Source organism: Odocoileus virginianus, chromosome 31 (assembly GCF_023699985.2).
Source record: "Odocoileus virginianus isolate 20LAN1187 ecotype Illinois chromosome 31, Ovbor_1.2, whole genome shotgun sequence".
Classification (NCBI taxonomy): domain Eukaryota; kingdom Metazoa; phylum Chordata; class Mammalia; order Artiodactyla; family Cervidae; genus Odocoileus; species Odocoileus virginianus.
The window spans coordinates 40,117,491-40,135,553 of NC_069704.1; the positions used below are offsets into that span (position 1 = coordinate 40,117,491).

At 47.9% G+C, this 18,063-nt stretch overlaps 1 protein-coding gene and 1 long non-coding RNA gene across 2 annotated transcripts; one reads left to right on the forward strand and one right to left on the reverse strand.

Annotated features, from left to right (window-relative positions):
* Nucleotides 1-1,007: 1,007 nt before the first annotated feature.
* Nucleotides 1,008-12,812, reverse strand: CHMP7 (charged multivesicular body protein 7). The gene is given in 11 exon segments (XM_020878651.2): nt 1,008-1,122; nt 1,336-1,515; nt 2,256-2,316; nt 2,550-2,648; nt 2,934-3,053; nt 3,269-3,317; nt 4,511-4,644; nt 4,781-4,966; nt 10,376-10,522; nt 10,524-10,548; nt 12,435-12,812. Coding segments are annotated over 11 exon segments (1,353 nt in total). The 5' UTR covers nt 12,734-12,812; the 3' UTR covers nt 1,008-1,069.
* LOC110128095 (uncharacterized) lies at nt 12,813-14,766 on the forward strand. The gene is made up of 2 exons (XR_002311054.2): nt 12,813-13,650; nt 14,282-14,766. It is a non-coding gene; the product is annotated as an uncharacterized lncRNA (long non-coding RNA).
* The last annotated feature ends 3,297 nt before the right edge of the window (nt 14,767-18,063 follow it).

The following is an 18,063-nucleotide window of genomic DNA, read 5'->3' on the forward strand; positions in this document are numbered from 1 at the left end:
TTGCACATCCTGGCTCAGATGCCCTGCCCCGAGCATTGGGCCACAACATAAGATGCTTCTGAAATTCAAACAAAGAACCTGTGTTTCTCTGCCAGGCTCACAAAGGGGAGGTGAGTTGTGTGGATTCTTCTGATTTGTGTTAAAGTTATATTTAAGTTATTCACAATGGGGGCAAGGCAAAGATACCTTTTTAAGAAAGCAGATGGGGTTCGGATTCCTGGGGCCCTATAGTCACCTGGGCTTCTCTCAAGTTCAAAAGACCCAGAGTAACCCTTTCTCCAGTCAGCAGATGTTCTTTTGCATAAGATGGAAGAGGCAGCTGTGTCCATCAACCCCAGGATACCCCCCTCCAACTGTCATGACTCTGAGCCACTTGGGGTGACCTCTCTTTCTGAACACCTGGAGAATCTGACAACGGACCCCAGGGAGCCCCAGTGCAGGCAGGGCTCTTCCCCACTCCCCTCTCTCCCAGGCTTCTCCACAGGAGTAATGGGAAGGAATTGGCATTTCTCTCCTTGTTTTACACTGTGCATTTCTCCTTTAAGTGGCAGCTGTTTGATTCTCCTCCTTCTCATTACCAGAGGGAACAGAGAGGGGCTGAGAGCTGTGTAACGGACCAACAGACAGAATAAACTCCTCTAAACACGGTGGGGGGCGGGGAGGGGCCATAAGGACAGACTCTGATTTGGCAAAGCTGCACAAAATCTTTCGCCTTCACTGGCCAGAATGAAGCTGGTGGGGGAAGACAAACCTAACTGAGCCCGTGGCAGGACTGCAGGCTATGAGAGACGACAGGGCACACACAGAACCGTATAAACTGTGGCACTAGAAAGCTGAGAAGGCAGGGCCGTGACCCCGGCTGGCAGCACACCTTGGGTGCACGCTTCCAGAAACTCTATCTGTCCCATGGTAAGTGGTGGCATCCAGATGCAGCAGCGGTTGTCCTTCCTCCTCTTCCCAACACATTCCGAGTTTCTCGTTTAAATAACTATGTACACACACACACATACACGCAAGCCTGGTCTCTCTCTGATGCGAGGGTTCTTCACTTGAGGGTCCTACAATGGCTTTAGAGAGTCGGTTCCAATTGTCTTTTTGGAGATTTCCTGCTTGGGACCAAACCTGCAGGGAGAAGAAATGGCTGAACTCTATGGCAGATCTCTGAGATGAAAGCACCCCAGTGTTTAAAGGACTGAGTCTTAATATAAATAAGGAGCCCAGGACCCCCTTCTCCCATTTGGTACCCTGGCAGATGCAGCAAGAGTGCTGGGACTCATTAACCTTGAGCCTGAGGGTCACAAGCCCACCAGCCACCCTGGAAACACATCTCCCTACCTCCCTCCGATAAGGACAATTTCTCAAGTTCAGCTTCAAGTTCGGCATCTGAGATCCTAGTGTTAGGCACACTGTTGATATAAAACGTCTCCTGGGGGTTGTCAGGCAGTTCCGAAGGTTCTTTGGTGGTGTCCTGAAGCAGGATGTCCAACTCCTTCTCCAGTTCCTCACTGTCAAAGTCTGGTGAGAAAAGACGAAGTAAGAACACACAGCAGTCCAGGGAGGAAATGCATTAATGATCAAGGACTGTGGACAGCAAACCCAGCTCAGCTTTACAAAAGATGCCCAGGTCTTCTTGAAGGATTATTAAAAGAAACTGTGTGCTGGGCTTCCCTGGTGGTCAAGTGGTTAAGAGTCTGCCGACCAATGTAGGGAACACAGGTTCAATCCCTCGTCCAGGAAGATCCCACAGGCCGTGGGCAATGAAGCCCACGCGCCACAACTACTGAGCCCGCACTGCAGAGAGCCCGTGCTCCGGGACAGGAGACGCCCCACAGGAGGAGCCCGAGCCCTGCAACTAGACAGAGCCCATGCGCAGTAACAAAGACTCAGCACGGCCAGGCAATCAGTAATCAGTCGTGTGAGCCGGGAGGTAGGGGTACCTTCGAGCAGTTACTCTGTCCACACACAGAGCTAAGTCATTGAGGAGGTGTATTTCGTTTACACCAAGGAACTGAACCTGCTTCTCCTTGCCTTTGGAAGACGCCCAGGGAGTAAGGGGCCCTGGAGTGCCGAGGGGCTGGTCAACAGCCTGTCCAGGAGGAAAGGCCAATTCCTTCCCATTACTCCTGCAGAGAAGCCCTGGAGACGGGGGAGAGGCTCTGCCTGCACTAGAACAGATCCTGGCCAGACCTATCCCCGCACAGGGAGGCGAAGTCTGCTTAGAGAGGAAAGACGACAGAGTCATCTTGTCAACTCACCTAGGCCGTTGGTTACCCCGCCAGCCAGTGTCTGAGAAACTTCATCCTGGGTGTCACACAGCTGCAAGAGAAAAGCGCCAGGCCGTGAACTCTGAATGCGTCTCTGGGGATCTCAGTCTTTGGGTTTCAATGTTTAGGGTTACAAAGTAGTGCTGCCCCATCTGGGAATCGGGGAAAGCTTCCTCAAGCTCACAAGGTCAGCAGTTGGGGAAAGAAATAAGTGTCAATACAACAAAGTCATCTCTGTCCTCAGAAGTGTCCAGTGTAGGGATGTGCCCTGCCCAACCCCCATACCTCCTGGATCTGATCCACAAGGCTCTCCGCCTTCTCCACTGTGACATCCTTCATGGAGAGCTTCAGTGCTCCCACCCCGGCCTGATAGGCATTGAAAACCTAAAGAGAAAGCAGTGGTCAGTGCAAATGAAGAGCACTGGGCAAAATACAGACCACATTGTTCCGTCTCCAGACGACAGCTTTGGGTTTTTCTCTCCTTACCCATGCGCGATTCACCCCATGTCAACTGAGCCCAAAACTTCCCAACAGGAAGGGCAAAAGCAGTCCCAACCATATCCTGAAAGAACCCCAGCCTTCTCCAGACAGCAAAGCCTCAGTGGAATGGAGGAGGGGCGGACACCGCGCAGAACTGGCCAAGCACTGGGGTGGAGGGGTGGTGGCTACCATCTGATCTGTCTGCGAGGCATAGATCCGGTCCAGGATGCCTTGAACTGTGTCCAGCTTGGCATGCAGGGCCTCGATGCGTTTCTCTGTCCGCTGCTTGGCCTTGAGAGACCTCAGGGCCTGGTGGGGCATGGAGACATGGTCAAGGCCAAACCAGGTAGGCAAAGGGCCCGAGGAAGAGAGCCCTCCTCAGAAGGTAAGACCCACCCCAGGTTTGTAAAGCAAGCCATCATGATGCCTGGGCCAGCCAGACGTTCTGCTCTAGCCTCGAGAAGGCTGCTCTCTGAACTGGGCTCCTCACAGCTGGGGGTGAGGAGTGAGGAAAGAAAACTCACCAGCTGCTTCTTCCCTGCTCGGCATGCCCGGCGGGCTTCTTCTTTATACCTACAAACAAAGGGACAGCTAAAGATGATGAGGCCATAGGAGGGGGGTGGCAGGATCCTCAAGTGTCCCCACAAGTAGCACTTTTGGTGAAGGTACTTTTCAGATCTGAAGAGCAAATTCATTTCATCCAGTGGCCAGAAAAACGATGCCCAACTGCCCACGGCCAAACCCCTGCAGCAGGTTATGAGCTGGGATGGGGGTCTACATGTGGGGAAGGCAAATGACCAAGGAAAAGTTATTTCAATTCATAGAGAGGGAAAACAGGTCAACAAGGTGCCTTAAAGAGACTGCCATCCTGGGGGCTAGCAGGTAGGGTGTGACAGACTGCCATCCTGGGGGCTAGCAGGTAGGGTGTGCTAAGTTGCTTCAGTCGTGTCTGATTCTTTGTGACCGCAAAGACTATAACCTGCCCGGCTCCTCTGTCCATGGGATTTTCCCAGGCAAGAACACTGGAGTGGGTTGCCATGCTCCCCCGTCAGGGGATCTTCCCGACCCAGGGATCAAACCCGAGTCTCTTATGTCTCCTGCATTGGTAGGCAGATTCTTTACCACTAGCACCACCTGGAAAGCCAGCAGGCAGGGAGTGACTTCCTAACACCTCCAATGACCTTGGCATTCCCACAAGGTGGGGATTCTCCCGCTGTAAGAGGGTGGTGTGAACAAGCACATTCTGATTCTGCATCTATATATCCTACTTTTCGGGGAAGTGCTTATGTGTCTTCAGCAGAGATGTCTTGCATGGTCATTGGAGGGGAAGGGCAGAGGTCCCTCACCAAGACCCCCAGAAGGCTGTATATTCCTGGCTCATTCACTACTACTGGGCTGGCTAAAGAGTTCATTCGGGTTTTTCTGTAAGGTCTTACAAAAAAAACCCGAATGAACTCTTCGGCCAACTCAACGTATCCCCAAGATAAGGCTTGGCTCAGTAAACACTGGTTAAATGGATGATGGCTTGGAAGAACATAAACACAGTGCACATAAACAGCTGCACTTGTAGGGGGAAGAATTCATTTTGTGTTCCTTTGTGATAATTGGTGCTTTCTGTGACTGTTGCACTGAGCAGTTAGTACTTTCCTAATCAGCAAACTATATCCTTAATTCTTCTTTTTAAAGAGCCCATGGTCGCCAGTGCTTTGCCGGCTCTGAGGGTCAGCCAGGGTGGGGTTGGGGGCACTCAGCTTAGGGGGAGTTACCTCTCGGCTTCCTGGGATAAGGATTCCACCTTGCGGGACAGCAGCTGTTCACTCTGCATCAGTTGGTAGACCCCCACATCCACGTCATTGACAGGCGAGACCTTGGCGTGGGGGCCTCGGGCAAACTTCACGATCTGAAGGGACAGGGACAGATTACTGCTGCTCTGACCCCACATGCTGAGAAACCGCTGGGCAGGGGTGCTGGCGGTGATGTCAGCACACAGGGGACAAGGTCTCGGGGGGTGAGGGGAGAGGGACGCATTCCCGTACCTTCTCCCCATTCTGCTCCAGGACCGTGACCCGCTTCTCCTTCTGCAGCTGCAGCAACACCAAGTAGAAGGTCCTCTCATCCGGACAGGAGCCGGCACACAGGGTGCTGAGCTCCGACAGTGCCACCACGGGGTGCGAGGAGAGCGGGGAGCTCTGGTACAGACGGTACACCTCCTCAGCCTTCTCCTGCAGGGGAAGTGCAAAGTGCCTGTGGGGAGGATCACTGCCCCCAGAAGCCTGAGCGCCTGGAGCCCGTGCTTCAGATCCATGATCACGCGAGGTAAGGGCAGGGGTGCACCCAACCTGTCCTCAGCTTTGGAAAAGGAAAAAGGATTCCTTTTTTAAACCTCAGAGCAATGTCTGGTGAACATGGGTGAAGTGAGGTACATGATATGTTGGGAGCCAACTCTGGGCTTGCCCTTCCATTTGGGACTCCGTGTTCCTGCATCTCCCTTGCCTATGGTCCCCCAAGGGGAGAATGAGGCAGTGTGGTGTGGTGGCCTGGCCATGGATGAAAAGCCAAGGCTGGTGGTCAGGCCAGCCTGTGATACTAGACCAGTCAGCCTCACTGGTCCTTGGCAAGCTGTAGAAGGTGGATGGAGATGATGTCCGAACTCCCTGCCAATCCTGGTCTCTCCACTTTTACGGCAAATGGCAATCCTGCAAACTGGAATAGTACTGAGTCTAGAAAGAGCCTCAAGAGGGAAGTATGGATGGGATTTTTGTGAAAACTTAGTAATTTTTAGACTTAGATGAGAAGTCTAAGAAATACAGGTTCTAAGAAACAATGCCACTGTCTTCCTCCTTCATGGAAATTACTCTTTGGTCTTCTGCAAATAAGAAATATGTACTGAAGTATGCACAGGATGCTATGAAAATACAGAGAAGGACTACCCAGGAATTCAGCAATTGCTCAGAAAAAAATGGTTGTTGAGCAGAATCCCATAGGTAAGTCATTAGGTAATGGTGGGAAGGTCATCTCAGGAAGAGGAACAGTCACGAGCAGCAGCATGAAGGTCTAGGTCTTCTTTACCACATATACAAAAATATCTACTACGTTATTAACATTTAAATTGAGGAAATGAAAGCATAAAATATTTGAAGAAACTGCTTAAAAAAAATCTTATTAACCTTTGAAGTAGAGGGTTATGTCTTTCTAAGCAAGAGCAAAAATTCAGTAGTTGAAAAGGAAAATTGAAACATCTATAGAAATATAAAAACTTTTACATGGTAAAAGACATCAAAAATAAAGATGAAAACAATAAACTGAGAGACAATATTAAATTCTTAATACTAAATATATCTTATATATATACATATATGTGTGTGTGTGTGTATATATATATATATATATATATATACACGAAAGTATAGTTGCTCTGTCATGTCCAGTTCTTTGCAACCCCATGGATGGACTGTAGCCAGCCAGGCTCCTCTGTCCATGGGATTCTCTAGGCAAGAAAGTGAAGTGAGTTGCCATGCCCTCCTGCAGGGGATCTTCCCAACCCAGGGATCAAATGTGGGTCTCCCATGCAGACTACAGTCCATGGGGTCGCAAAGAGTTGGATGTGACTGAGTGACTAAGCATACACACACACACACATTTATTATCCTTAATAAATAGAAAACTCCTACCAATAATAAAAGACAAAGAATCCAAAGTAAAAACAGGCAAAGGCTATAAAGAGGCAATTCACAGAAGAAGATATGTAAATAGCCAGTGGATAGGGGAAAAGATGCTCAAATTCCAAAAAGGAAGTATTTTTATTCATCAAACTGACAAAATTTAAAAGACTGATGTTATCCAGTGCCAGCAAGGATGTGAGGAGACTGGGTACGTTAATATAATCTTCATGAAAGTATAAATTAATACAAACTTTTGAAAAGTAGTTTAGTAATTTCTGTTAAAACTTAAAATGTGCATATACATTTCTAGAAAAGAAAAATGAAAAGCATACATGTAGGCACAAGGCTGTTGAAGAAGTATTTCTTTGTAACAGAGAGAAACTGAAATGACTTAAATATCCATTTGTGTAGTAACTATTGGATAAATTGTGGCATGTCCATAGATTATTATGCAGCCATCCAAAAGAATGAAGTAGATCTGTATCATGTAGGGACCTAGAAGGGTGCTCATGATATATTAAGGTGGGGGGGAAAAAGCTGATTGTAGACTAATAGGTAAAATAAGGTAACATTTCTAGAAAAAAATGTACATACATATGTATGTATATGGGCTTCCCTGGTGGTTCAGTGGTGAAGAATCCACCTGCCAATGCAGAAAGCACAGGTTCCATCCCTGTGTTGGGAAGATCCCCTGGAAATGGCCACCCACTCCAGTATTTTTGCCTGGAGAATCCCACGGACAGAGGAGCCTGGTGGGCTACAGTCTACGGGGTCACCAAGAGTCAGACATGATGGAGCGACCGAACAACAACAAATTATGTATGTGTATATTGACTTACTGTGTTAACAAATATTTACTGACTCTCTACTATGTACCAGGCACTGTTCCCAGGGCCCATGAAACTTCTCCCTTCCGGTGGGGGAGAAAGATAAAATACAAGTAAATAAGATTTTCAGGAAGTACTAAATGCTAACAAGAAGATAAAATGGAAAGTAACATAATAAGGTCAATAAGAAGGGATGTGTGCTTCTGCAAACAGAACTGGGAAGGGAATGTACCCAAAGAGGTGGAGATGGGGTGAAAAGAAAGGAAATTTTATTTGTACAATTTCTTCAAATCACAAAATCTATGGGCAATTTTTACTGTTTTGTATTTTTTCAAATAAGATTAAAACTTGCTGACTGCTTTCTGCGTTTAGACTTGGGAAAGTCAATTTACCTCAAAAACAGGCTTTCTTTGTTTTATAAAAATATCCAGATAAGACCCTTTATTTTCACACATGAAAACAAGTCTCCTTCCCAGGAGAAAACCATGTATCTGAAGTCACCATATATTTGGTAGCAGATGTCACAGAATGAGATTAAGCATCAGTGTTCTGTGCAGTGATGTAAGCTGAGTACAGATTTAACTTAACAGTCCATGCCCCTGAAGAGCCAGATTTATTTATCTACCTAAAGAGGATTAGACTACTTTGCTGTCAAAAGTTGTTGGTTCTCAGGTTTTGGTGATTCCACTCCCATCTACCTACATCTCTGCCTTCGCTCTCAAAACACTGAGTCCAAAACCACATCTGTGAGGGTAAATGGGTGGACCTCCCTTCGCTCCAGGATGGAGCACACCCGAGGTAAAAGGCCACATGGAGGGACAGAGCTGGCCCAGAACAACTCCAGCCACCAAGCAGTTTCTGTCTGCCCCTGGCTGAGCCCTGGAGGCTGGGAGGGAGCGCAGTGCCAAGGGGAGAGGCGTTTTCCTGAAGGAAATCACGCTGCTTAGTCAAAAATCGCAGGGGACACGGAGAGCAGGTAGGTTTTGGAGACTTGATCCCCAGGCTGAGGTGGCAAGGAGGAGGGCTGTCTGTCGAGGTGAGGAGAAGCTGGAGCTTCTCATGGGCTAGGGGCTGGGGGCTGTGACCTGGCCCCAGCTGTGTGGAAGCCTCCAGGGCTCTGAGGCCGGACTTCAAGTGATTATGTCATTCAAATGCTAGTCACTCAGTTGAGCCCGATTCTTTGCAACCCATGCACTGCAATCTGCTAGGCTCCTCTGTCCATGGGGTTCTCCAGGCAAGAATACTGGAGTGGGTAGCCATTCTCTTCTCCATGGGGTCTTCTCAACCCAGGGAGCGAACCCGGGTCTCCTGCATTGCAAGTAGATTCTTTACCACTGAGCCAACAGGGAAGGTTGGGCTTGGTGAGTTTCAAAAATAACCACAGTCTGCAAGTCTACTTTATAGACACTGTGTTCAGTCAACTTTGTAAACACACACACACACACACATATACACACTTAAGGTTACTGTAACCTTGCCCGCCGCAGTCAGGGGGAGCGGTGGGGGTGACACAGGTCTGCCCTGGGTTAAAGAGTAGGTGGAGGGCTTCCCTGCGGGTCCAGGGGTTGAGAATCTGCCTTGCACCGCAGGGGACATGGCTTCCATCCCTCGTCAGGGAAGGTCTCACATGCCACGGAACAACCAAGCCCGTATGCCACCACTACTGAGCCCACGTGCTCCACAGCAGAAGCCACCACAATTCAAAGCCCATGCACCAGAACTAGAGAAGAGCCCCTGCTGCCCGCAACTAGATATAGCCCTCTCGCAGCCACAAAGATCCAGCACAGCCAAAAATAAAATAAAAATAATCTTAAAAAGAAAAAAAGTGTGTGTGGAAGTAAGGATGTGGGGACAGCAAAGCTTGTCTGAGAAGGGCAGATAGAGCAGTGACCAGTCAGGGCCCCAGGTCCCACAAGGAGTCATCCTGAGATGGGAAGGCTGGGGTGGGTTTATAGGCTGAAGAAGGAGAGCATGACAGAGCGGGAAGGAAACACAGATCGGGAGGGTCACTGACGCCACGAAGGGCAGGGACAGACTTGAGCACACAGTGGGCAGAAGAAGGACACTTCACCCTCTGAGCTGGGGCAGGAAGCAGGGCGGAGAGGAGGTCAAATTGGGAGCGGGAAGACAGACAGCTGAAGGCGCGACTAAGGGGATTCTGTTCTCAGTGCAGTGTCTGCAGAGAACATGAAGCGCGTGGGGGGGTGGGGGGACAAGAACACGAGGCAGCAGAGTGGCTCCGAGGGCCCTCCTAAAGCTGGGGACCTTGAAAGGGGCCCCACTCCTGGTGAGAGAGCAATTTTTTCTGGCAGAAATGAAGGACCATGGGGCTGATCTAAGGGCTGATTGATTTGCTGATGTCCCCGGTATGGCCCGAGAGAGCTGCACAGGAGCCGAGGGTGTAGATGAGAGAAGCAGTCAAGCATCAGCTGCATGCTCTGGGCTTCGGACAGAAAGCAGGCCAGGAGGAAGCTGAATGACCAGAAGAGCATGAAAGGAAAGGAGCCTGGCGGTTTCTTTGATAGTGGTGATTGAGTGACAAGGAAGGACATCTGGGCCGAGTCTGCTGATCTGTTGTTGCGGTTTAGTCACTCAGTTGTGCCCAACTCTTTTTCAACCCATGGACTGTAGGAACCCATGGACTTTTTTTGACCCAGGCTCCTCTGTCCATGGGATTTCCCAGGCAAGAATACTGGAGTGGTTTGCCATCTCCGTCTCCAGGGGATCTTCCCCATCCTGGGATCGAACCCGTATCTCCTGCACTGGCAGGTGAGTTCTTTACCACCAAGCCACCAGGGAAGCCCAGTCTACTGATTTAGGGGAGGGCAAAGCTGAAAGAGGAAATGGCAACCAAGTTTTCTCAACTTTATCATTAATCCCTATAAATATAGAAATTACTCAGCTGTGTGTAACTGACAATTTCTAGATAGAGGCTCAGCCTTGAAATGTACAAGTCCAACCAACAACTCATTGCTACAAAGTAGAGCAAAAGGAAGGTCAGATAAACTCAGTTATCAGCTCTGTCAACCCCTTAAAAAAGATCCGTTCTTTTTCTAATGATTCACCCAAGCCACCCAAGAAACGTGGAGGGTCCTGTCATCACCCCAGATGACACCCAGACCTCTCACTCCTGATCACCCACCTTAAGAAGCTCCACAGCCACGAGCACCTCCTCGGCAGGAACCTTATGATCCCCTAGCATGTTGGAAAGAGTCCACTTGAGGGGCTTCAGCAGGAAGACTCCGACCCCCCAGGAGATCCAGCTGCTGTCTACACTGGCCATGAAGTCCGGACTCCCGCTGCAGCTCCCCTCGACTGCCGGTGAAGAAAGAAAAGGGCAGGTGGTAGGCTTTACTGCAATGGCCCCACCTCCCTCCTCAGCCCAAAGAGGAATGTGATCGTCATCTTCATAAGCACCATTTACCAGGCACCTTCATGTCAGCTACTGTGAGCAGCGCTGTTTACACTGCAGCTCCAAGCCTCACAGCAATTTTTTGGCAAGAGAAAACTGAGGGACTGAGAAGATGACAGAGGCCAAAGCTAAACTATAATTTGGCTCCAAAATGCAAGCTGATAAGGCTCCAGAGACACAGGAGTCCATAGGGCCTGTGTTGAGACTTCCCTCGAAGAACGGAGCTCAAAATAATAATAGATTACTGTCAAGGGCAAGATATGAGGATGAAGACAAAGCCGTTCAGAGAAAGGGTTTTCTGCTAGTCCTAAGCTTGGGTGGAGAAGCATTTCACAGTCCTAGTAATAAGTAGCTAAATTTACTGAATGCTTCCTATGGGCCAGTCACTATGCTAAGGGGTGCTAAGGAGTATTTCTTCAAATACACAAAATAAATCTAAGTACAATCACATTTTATAACTGGTCAAACTGAGGCTTATGGAGAGGTACATATTTTTCCCTCGGTCACATAATTTAGCATATGGTAGAGCCAGGATTTGCACCCAGGCCATTTGGCCCTCAATCGAAGCTGTTAACTACTCTGCTATGCTGCTTCTATGGAAATATGTCTCCCTCCGAAATTCTTCAGGTCCCAGACTCTGACAAACATCAGGAGGCATCAGTGGGGTGCCAGCAGTCAGGAGAGGAGAAATAGAGGTACCACAGGTCTGTGGGTAGGAAGTGGGAGAGGATGGTCCTGTTGTAATAAGGAAGCTCAGATTCTTTCTGCCCCTCACTGACTTTTTCAGCTGTCTACTCTGTGCCCCATGTGGTGCATGAATGGAAACTGTCCTAGAAAGAAGCTCCAGAAATGGCTTGCCCCATCAATGTCAGTCAAGGGAAGGGGACTCTCGGGAGGGAGGAAGATCTCGTAATTGGGAAGAGGGTTGAACTAAAAGCAACATATCAAAGTTGACTTTCTTGTCTCCCAAGAAGTCACTGTGCTAGAGAGGCCGCTCAGGATATGACATATACAACATGAGTGCGAATGCTTAAGACTCAGCGGACCCCAGGCCCAGCCCTGCCAGAACCTCCAACCGTCTGTGTGACCCCCAGGAAGCTGCTCCATCTCTCAGACTCAGCTGCTTCTGTCTGAGAGGATAATTCTGTCACCGCAGGACTGCTGAGGGGGCCAGATGAAATGGTGTACGTAAAACACCTGCACACAGCAAAGTGCTTTACATCTGTTAGATGTTCACGCTACCAACCTCAGGAACCTAGTAAAACCCTGCAACCTGTCGCACAGGTAGCACCTACAGGGCCTTCTCGGATCACCAAGATACTCAGTCATGTCCTCCGCTCTAAACAGCTGTGCCAAGGACAAGCCAAGACAGGCCAGACACAATACCTGTGCCGGGGGGCTGCTGGTAAGGTCCCTACACACCTCTCCCCCACTACTACTTTCTTCTTAGCTCCGCCCTTCCTTAGTTCGATAAATCCTGTCTCGCAGACCTTCTGTTGTGGGGTTATTCAAATTTGGAAGCCCCTACATATCGGGATTCCAGTCCAGATCACTGTCACCTCGGCCAGGCTGGCTTCTCCTCCTGCCGTCTGGATCGCATCTAATCAGGCTATCCTGGCCCCTCAATTTCCTCCATACCCCACCTCTCATTCCCTCCCCTTCGCCCACTGAGCAGACACACACGGCTCCTGGAAGCCAGACCCGAGACTGGGCGCGGTGCGCCCGGGAGAACGGCCTGGGTCGCTGCCCGCGGGGAGCCGCCCCGCCCCCCGGCCGGGCCCGCCCTCACCGCAGCAGGTCCTGCAGCACGGTGGCCAGCCCCAACGGGACGCTGCCCTTGCGTTGAAAGGCCTCCTGCAAGTCCCGCAGACGCAGGCGCACCACCCCCTGGCGGCGGCTGTGGCTCAGCACCAACGGCGCCCAGAAGCCCATCTTGCTGTCCCAGTCGGTGCTGTTCACCTCGCGACTCCTTTTGAAGGCGGAGAACAGGAAGGACATGCGCTCCTCATCCTCCTCCCACTCGGGGGGCAGTAGGCCCGCCGGGTCTCCCCCAGCCGGGGCCTCGGCCTCCCGTTCCGGGGACCACATCGGAACCCCAGCCCCGCCAAGGAACCGAACACAAGCCTGGCCCTAGTCCCCTTCCGCCCTGGTTCCCTCCCGGCTTCCGTTCCTGGGCCACCTCCTCCTGTCATTACGTCATCACCGCGTGAAATAAGTCTCGGACGTCCTCATGGCGCATGCGTTTCTATACCTGGCCTGCGCCAGGAGGGTAGATAATGACCCTATTTTCTAAGAAGCTCAGAGCGCTTGCGCCGACCCCTCCTCCCGCAGCCTTTGTGCGGAAAGAAGGACGTCGCGCGTGCGCGGCGGTTAGGTGAGCGTCGCGCCCCCTCGAGAGTCATAGAGTTTGGCCGAGCGTTGTAGAGAGGCGAACGATTATGCCTCAAACTTGTAGTAGTTTCAGGTACTAGGACTCGAGAGTGTCGCTAAGGGGCCTAAAGGCACCAGGATCGCCGCGTGGATCACCGTTCATCGCTACTTGACCAGGCGGTCTTACTTCGGACATTTAAACTTCCAAGTTAGCCTTCGTTTACAGTAACGTCAGCGGATGAACAAAACTGTCACTCAAGCTCTGTGACAATGTACACACCGATTTTCAGGAATACACACGCTTCTACTTTTCTTGCTCCCCACGTTCTACCCTGGATTGCCCCCTCTGTTTCTTTCTCAGAATCGGTATCCTTTAAGATCGAGCCCAGTTCTAATCTTCCTTGAGAGACTTGCCTGGTGGTCCAGTGGTTAACACTCCCGGCTTGCACTGTAGGAGGCATGGGTTTGATGCCTGTAGGGCAGCAAAGATCCCACAAGCCTCGTGGCGAGGACCCCAAACAAACAAATAACAACGAAACCTTTCTTGAAACCATTTCAGACTGCATGATTGTTGATCTCTTTCTGGAGTGGACGGTTTAGCATTTACCAGTCTGTGTCCTGATCCCCGTGGCCAGGTGCAATTTCCTTAAATATCTACATCGCATAGTGGTGCCATAGAAATGTTTCATAAACTGAAGGATGCATAACTTGACTCTTGCCCTTCTAATATCTTAGAATATTGTTAGAGTCTCAAAAAAAAAAAAAAAAAAGAAAGAAAGAAAGAAAGAAAACCATGAGTAAGGAATATGTCTGGTGTCTTAAGAATCAGTTTTCTTTTTAACCGAACCATTTAAAAGGCAAAAGGAGTTTCTTTAATGGAACCAGGTAACAATCATCAGAGTTGAATGTAAACGTGGCCTCTGCCCCTCACTGGCTGTGTGACCTTGATTAAATACCTAAACTTTCTGAACTCCTTTTGTAAAATTGTATTTCCTAATAGGGTTGTTGGAAGGAAATGTTATGTAAAATAACTGGCACATAATGTAGTGGGTGTTATCACTGAGTGGCAGGCTGTTTAGTAGCTGGGACCCAGTTTAAGGAAGAATTTTAATAAGCATTTTGGAGGAGGAGAAGGGATATGATTGGTTACACGGATAAATGTGTCCACTGATACTAAGACATTATGTTATATTCTCCCAAGAATGTTCACAGTCAATATCTCATTTAATACTCATAGCAACTGACAAAAATTTTCCTTGACCACAGGTTCTTCTGAAGCCTCTTCTTAACTATACTTTGTCAACCTTGGCCCATAAAGATGTAAACAAAGACTAACAGCTTCTGGCAGCTGAAAGCATATTCACAGGATGACCCTAGCCACCTGTTAAAGTGCCTACCTGAGAACACTCCAGGTTGTCAAAAAACTTATTGTTTGTTTCCATCCAACACCTGAGACACGGGCTCTGTCTCTTGGTCTCTGCAGGAGGGGAGGAGTCTTACTCTGATAAGCCCTAGTTAGCAAACCTATATGAGTTTTACAGGGATCAACCTCCTTTTGTGGGTTTTTTTTTTTTTTAATTTCTCACTGCCCTAACCCTGCTGAGACACCCTCATCCTCTTACCCATTCCCTCGTCTCCCTTTAAATAGCCCCATCACCTCTGTACAAATGAAAGTTGAGTTCAGCTCACCCTGGACTCTTTTCCTATTGTAATAGTATATTACTGATTAAAATCTGTCCTGACCACTTTAACTAGTGTCTGGCTTTATAAACAAAGAACAAATTTTGATCCAACCCTGTGAGATGTGTTGGTACTTCTTCCATTTTACAGAAGGGAAAGTTGTATCATGACTACTTTGAGTCTGGTGGAAAACATTCCAGAAAAGAATAGTATATAATGTGAGTTGTACCCCCGAGAAACACATTTCAGCTATGCTGTCATACCCTATAAAACGACCCACTGGTCTATGTCACGAAAGAGTCCAGGTCATTCTTTCTACCCTAGTCCCTGAGTCTGATAAAATAGGCCTGCTTCTAACCATTTTCCTTGGTGGTCAGATGGTAAAGAGTCCACCTGCAATACGGGAGATGTGGGTTTGATCCCTGGGTTGGGGAGATCCCCTGGAGGAGGACATGGCAGCCCACTCCAGGACTCTGGCCTGGAGAATCCCCATGGACAGAGGAGTCCGTGGGGTTGCAAAGAGTCAGACACGACTGAGCGACCAAGCACTGACACCACCTAAGCATTTTCAGGAGAGCAGAGTTGTGGCCACCTGTGTCTCGAAAGCACCACTGGATTCCTACACCTCTGGGTGCATAGTTCTCTGCTTCCACCTTTTGGAGATTGGAAGAGCTACTGGGAGTAGTGGAAATGGAAAGAAAGCTCTGCTGATCCTGAGAGGGGTGATTGGATACACAGCACACTTTCACACTGCTGAGTTTTCAGGCCCCACACTCTTCCTCTGCTCTGTGGGACTGGCAATTTTTCACCCTGTTGTTGTTTGGGGCTTCCCTCATAGCCCAGTTGGTAAAGAATCTGCCTTCAATGCAGGAGATCTGGGTTTGATTCCTGGGTCGGGAAGATCCCCTGGAGAAGGAAATGGCAATCCACTCCAGTATTCTTGCCTGGAAAATCCCATGGACAGAGGAGCCTGGCAGGTTTAATCACTCCATCATGTCCAGTATTTTGTGACCCCATGGACTGTAGCCTGTCAAGCTTCTCTGTCCGTGGTATTCTGCTGGCAAGAATACTGGAGTGGGTTGCCATGCTTTCCTCCAGGGGATTTTCCTGGACCAGGGGTCGAGCTCACATCTCCAGCAATGCAGGTGAATTCTTTAACATCGGGCCACTGGGAAAGCCCAACATGAAAACATATATGTGTATATTTAATCTGATGGACTGTAGCTCTAAACATCACCAAATCTGTACCCTTAGGGACATACAATACACCCCGATACATATTCAGCCAGAGGCCGATTATAGGCAACAAAGGGAGCATTAGTAGGCAAAACAAAAAAAAGACTCCTACAGTCCCATCAGCACCATCCTCCAGGCCCTATCTCCTGCCTCCAGAACCTTCCTGCTACTTCTCCATACAAAAGAATTCAGTGAAGGGTATTTAAGAGGGAATAATATGCTATGATGGTATATGTTGGCTCTGCATTCATTCAAAAGTAATGACTGAGAACCAGCTATATTTCCAGTATACATACTAAATTATATAAATTTATTTATATTTTAAAATTTTTATGGACACACAGACATAGTAAACAGACTAGGGTATACACGAGGGGAAGGAGAGGATGGGACGGATTGGGAGAGTGGAGTTAAACATTGCCATCACCGTATGGAAAATAGACAGTGGTGGGGAGTCGCTGTATGTCTCAGCGAGCTTAAATTCCACGCTCTCTGACAACCTAGAGGGGTGGGATTGGGGGTGGGAGGGAGCTTCAAAGGGGAGGGGACACATGTACACCTATGGCTAATTCCTGTTGATATATGCAGAAACCAACACAATATTGTAAAGCAATTATTCTCCAATTAAAATAAATAAATTTTATTGGAGAATAGTTGATGTACAGTTTCATGTAATTTCGGGTGTGCAGCAGGGTGAGTCAGGTATGCATGTACATATATCCACTCCTTTTTTAGATTCTTTTCCCATATAGGCCATTACAGAGTGCTGAGTACAATGTTCTGTGCTATACACTAGGTTCTTATTGGTTATTTTATACATAGTAGTGTCTATATGTCCAGCCCAATCTCACAGTTTATCCCTACCCCCTATAAATTTTATTATGATAATTTTTACTATTTACTTATTTATTTTTGGTCGCACTGGGTCTTGGTTGCTGCGCCCAGGCTTTTACTAGCTGTGGAGGGCAGGGACAGCTCACAGCAGGGCAGAGCGCAACAACCTTGCGTGGTTGCAGAGCGCAGGCTCTAGGCACCCAGGCTTCCGTGGCTGCAGCGTGCGGGCTCAGCAGTCGGCTGCTGGGCTCCAGAGCACCGGCCCAATAGTTGTAGCGCATGGACTTAGTTGCTCTGCCGCGTGTGGGATCTTCCTGTATCCAGAAATGAACCCATGTCTCCTGCATTGGCAGGCGAATTCTTTACCACTGAGCCAAGTAAATGAATGGTTAGATCTTTTCCTAAAGATGTCTTAAGGGATATTGTCTTTAAAAATCACTAAAATATTTTAAGGTTAAAAAATGAGGTTTCAATGAGGTTGAAACATTTAGAGGTAGATCTAAAAATGTAGATCTAAAACCAGAATACTGCAATTCATTATTTTTAGGATATTTTGATATTTGGTTAACTATATATTTTTCCAACTTTCTTACTTAGATATAAAAATTTTAGAAAATGTATAATGATAAAAATTGATTGTGACTCTTCAGAGAATGCTTTATTCTGCTTAGTATTTTTAGATTTTTATTTTGATGTTTACTAGAAAAATGTTTCCTCTTAAACTATGTGAATAAATGTTAAAAAAAATTTAGAAATATCTGCCTGTAACATAGAAATAAATATATTTTGTTTAGATATCTTTGAGTAGAAGAAATTTTCAGAATTTTTAATTTATGAATCATACTTCTGACCTTTTTTCACTGTTATTCATTATTTTAATTACCACTTCTAGAATGACAATATTCCATGAAGTTTTCAGTTGGATAAATATTTGAATTCCTTAGGAACTGAGAATATTATGGCCAAACTTTGCTCTCAGATAAAGCATAATAAGGGCAAAGGGCAACCTGAACACAAGATCAAATCTCAAAGTCTTTCAAAGAGAGGTGTCTATTTAACTGACCCTACAAGACTGTTATTTCTACATTATACAAAATATAACTTCCATGTCATGTAATTAATAGTTAATAGTGACATAAAATTTTTTTTAACCTCAGTTACAACTAGTTGCCGATTTCATGTCTTGGTTCACGGTTCACTGTCATTGTAGAAGCCTGGCGGGGTACAGTCCATAGGGTCCCAAAGAATCAGACGTGACTGCAGTGACTTAGCACGCACGCACGCACACTGTCAGTACT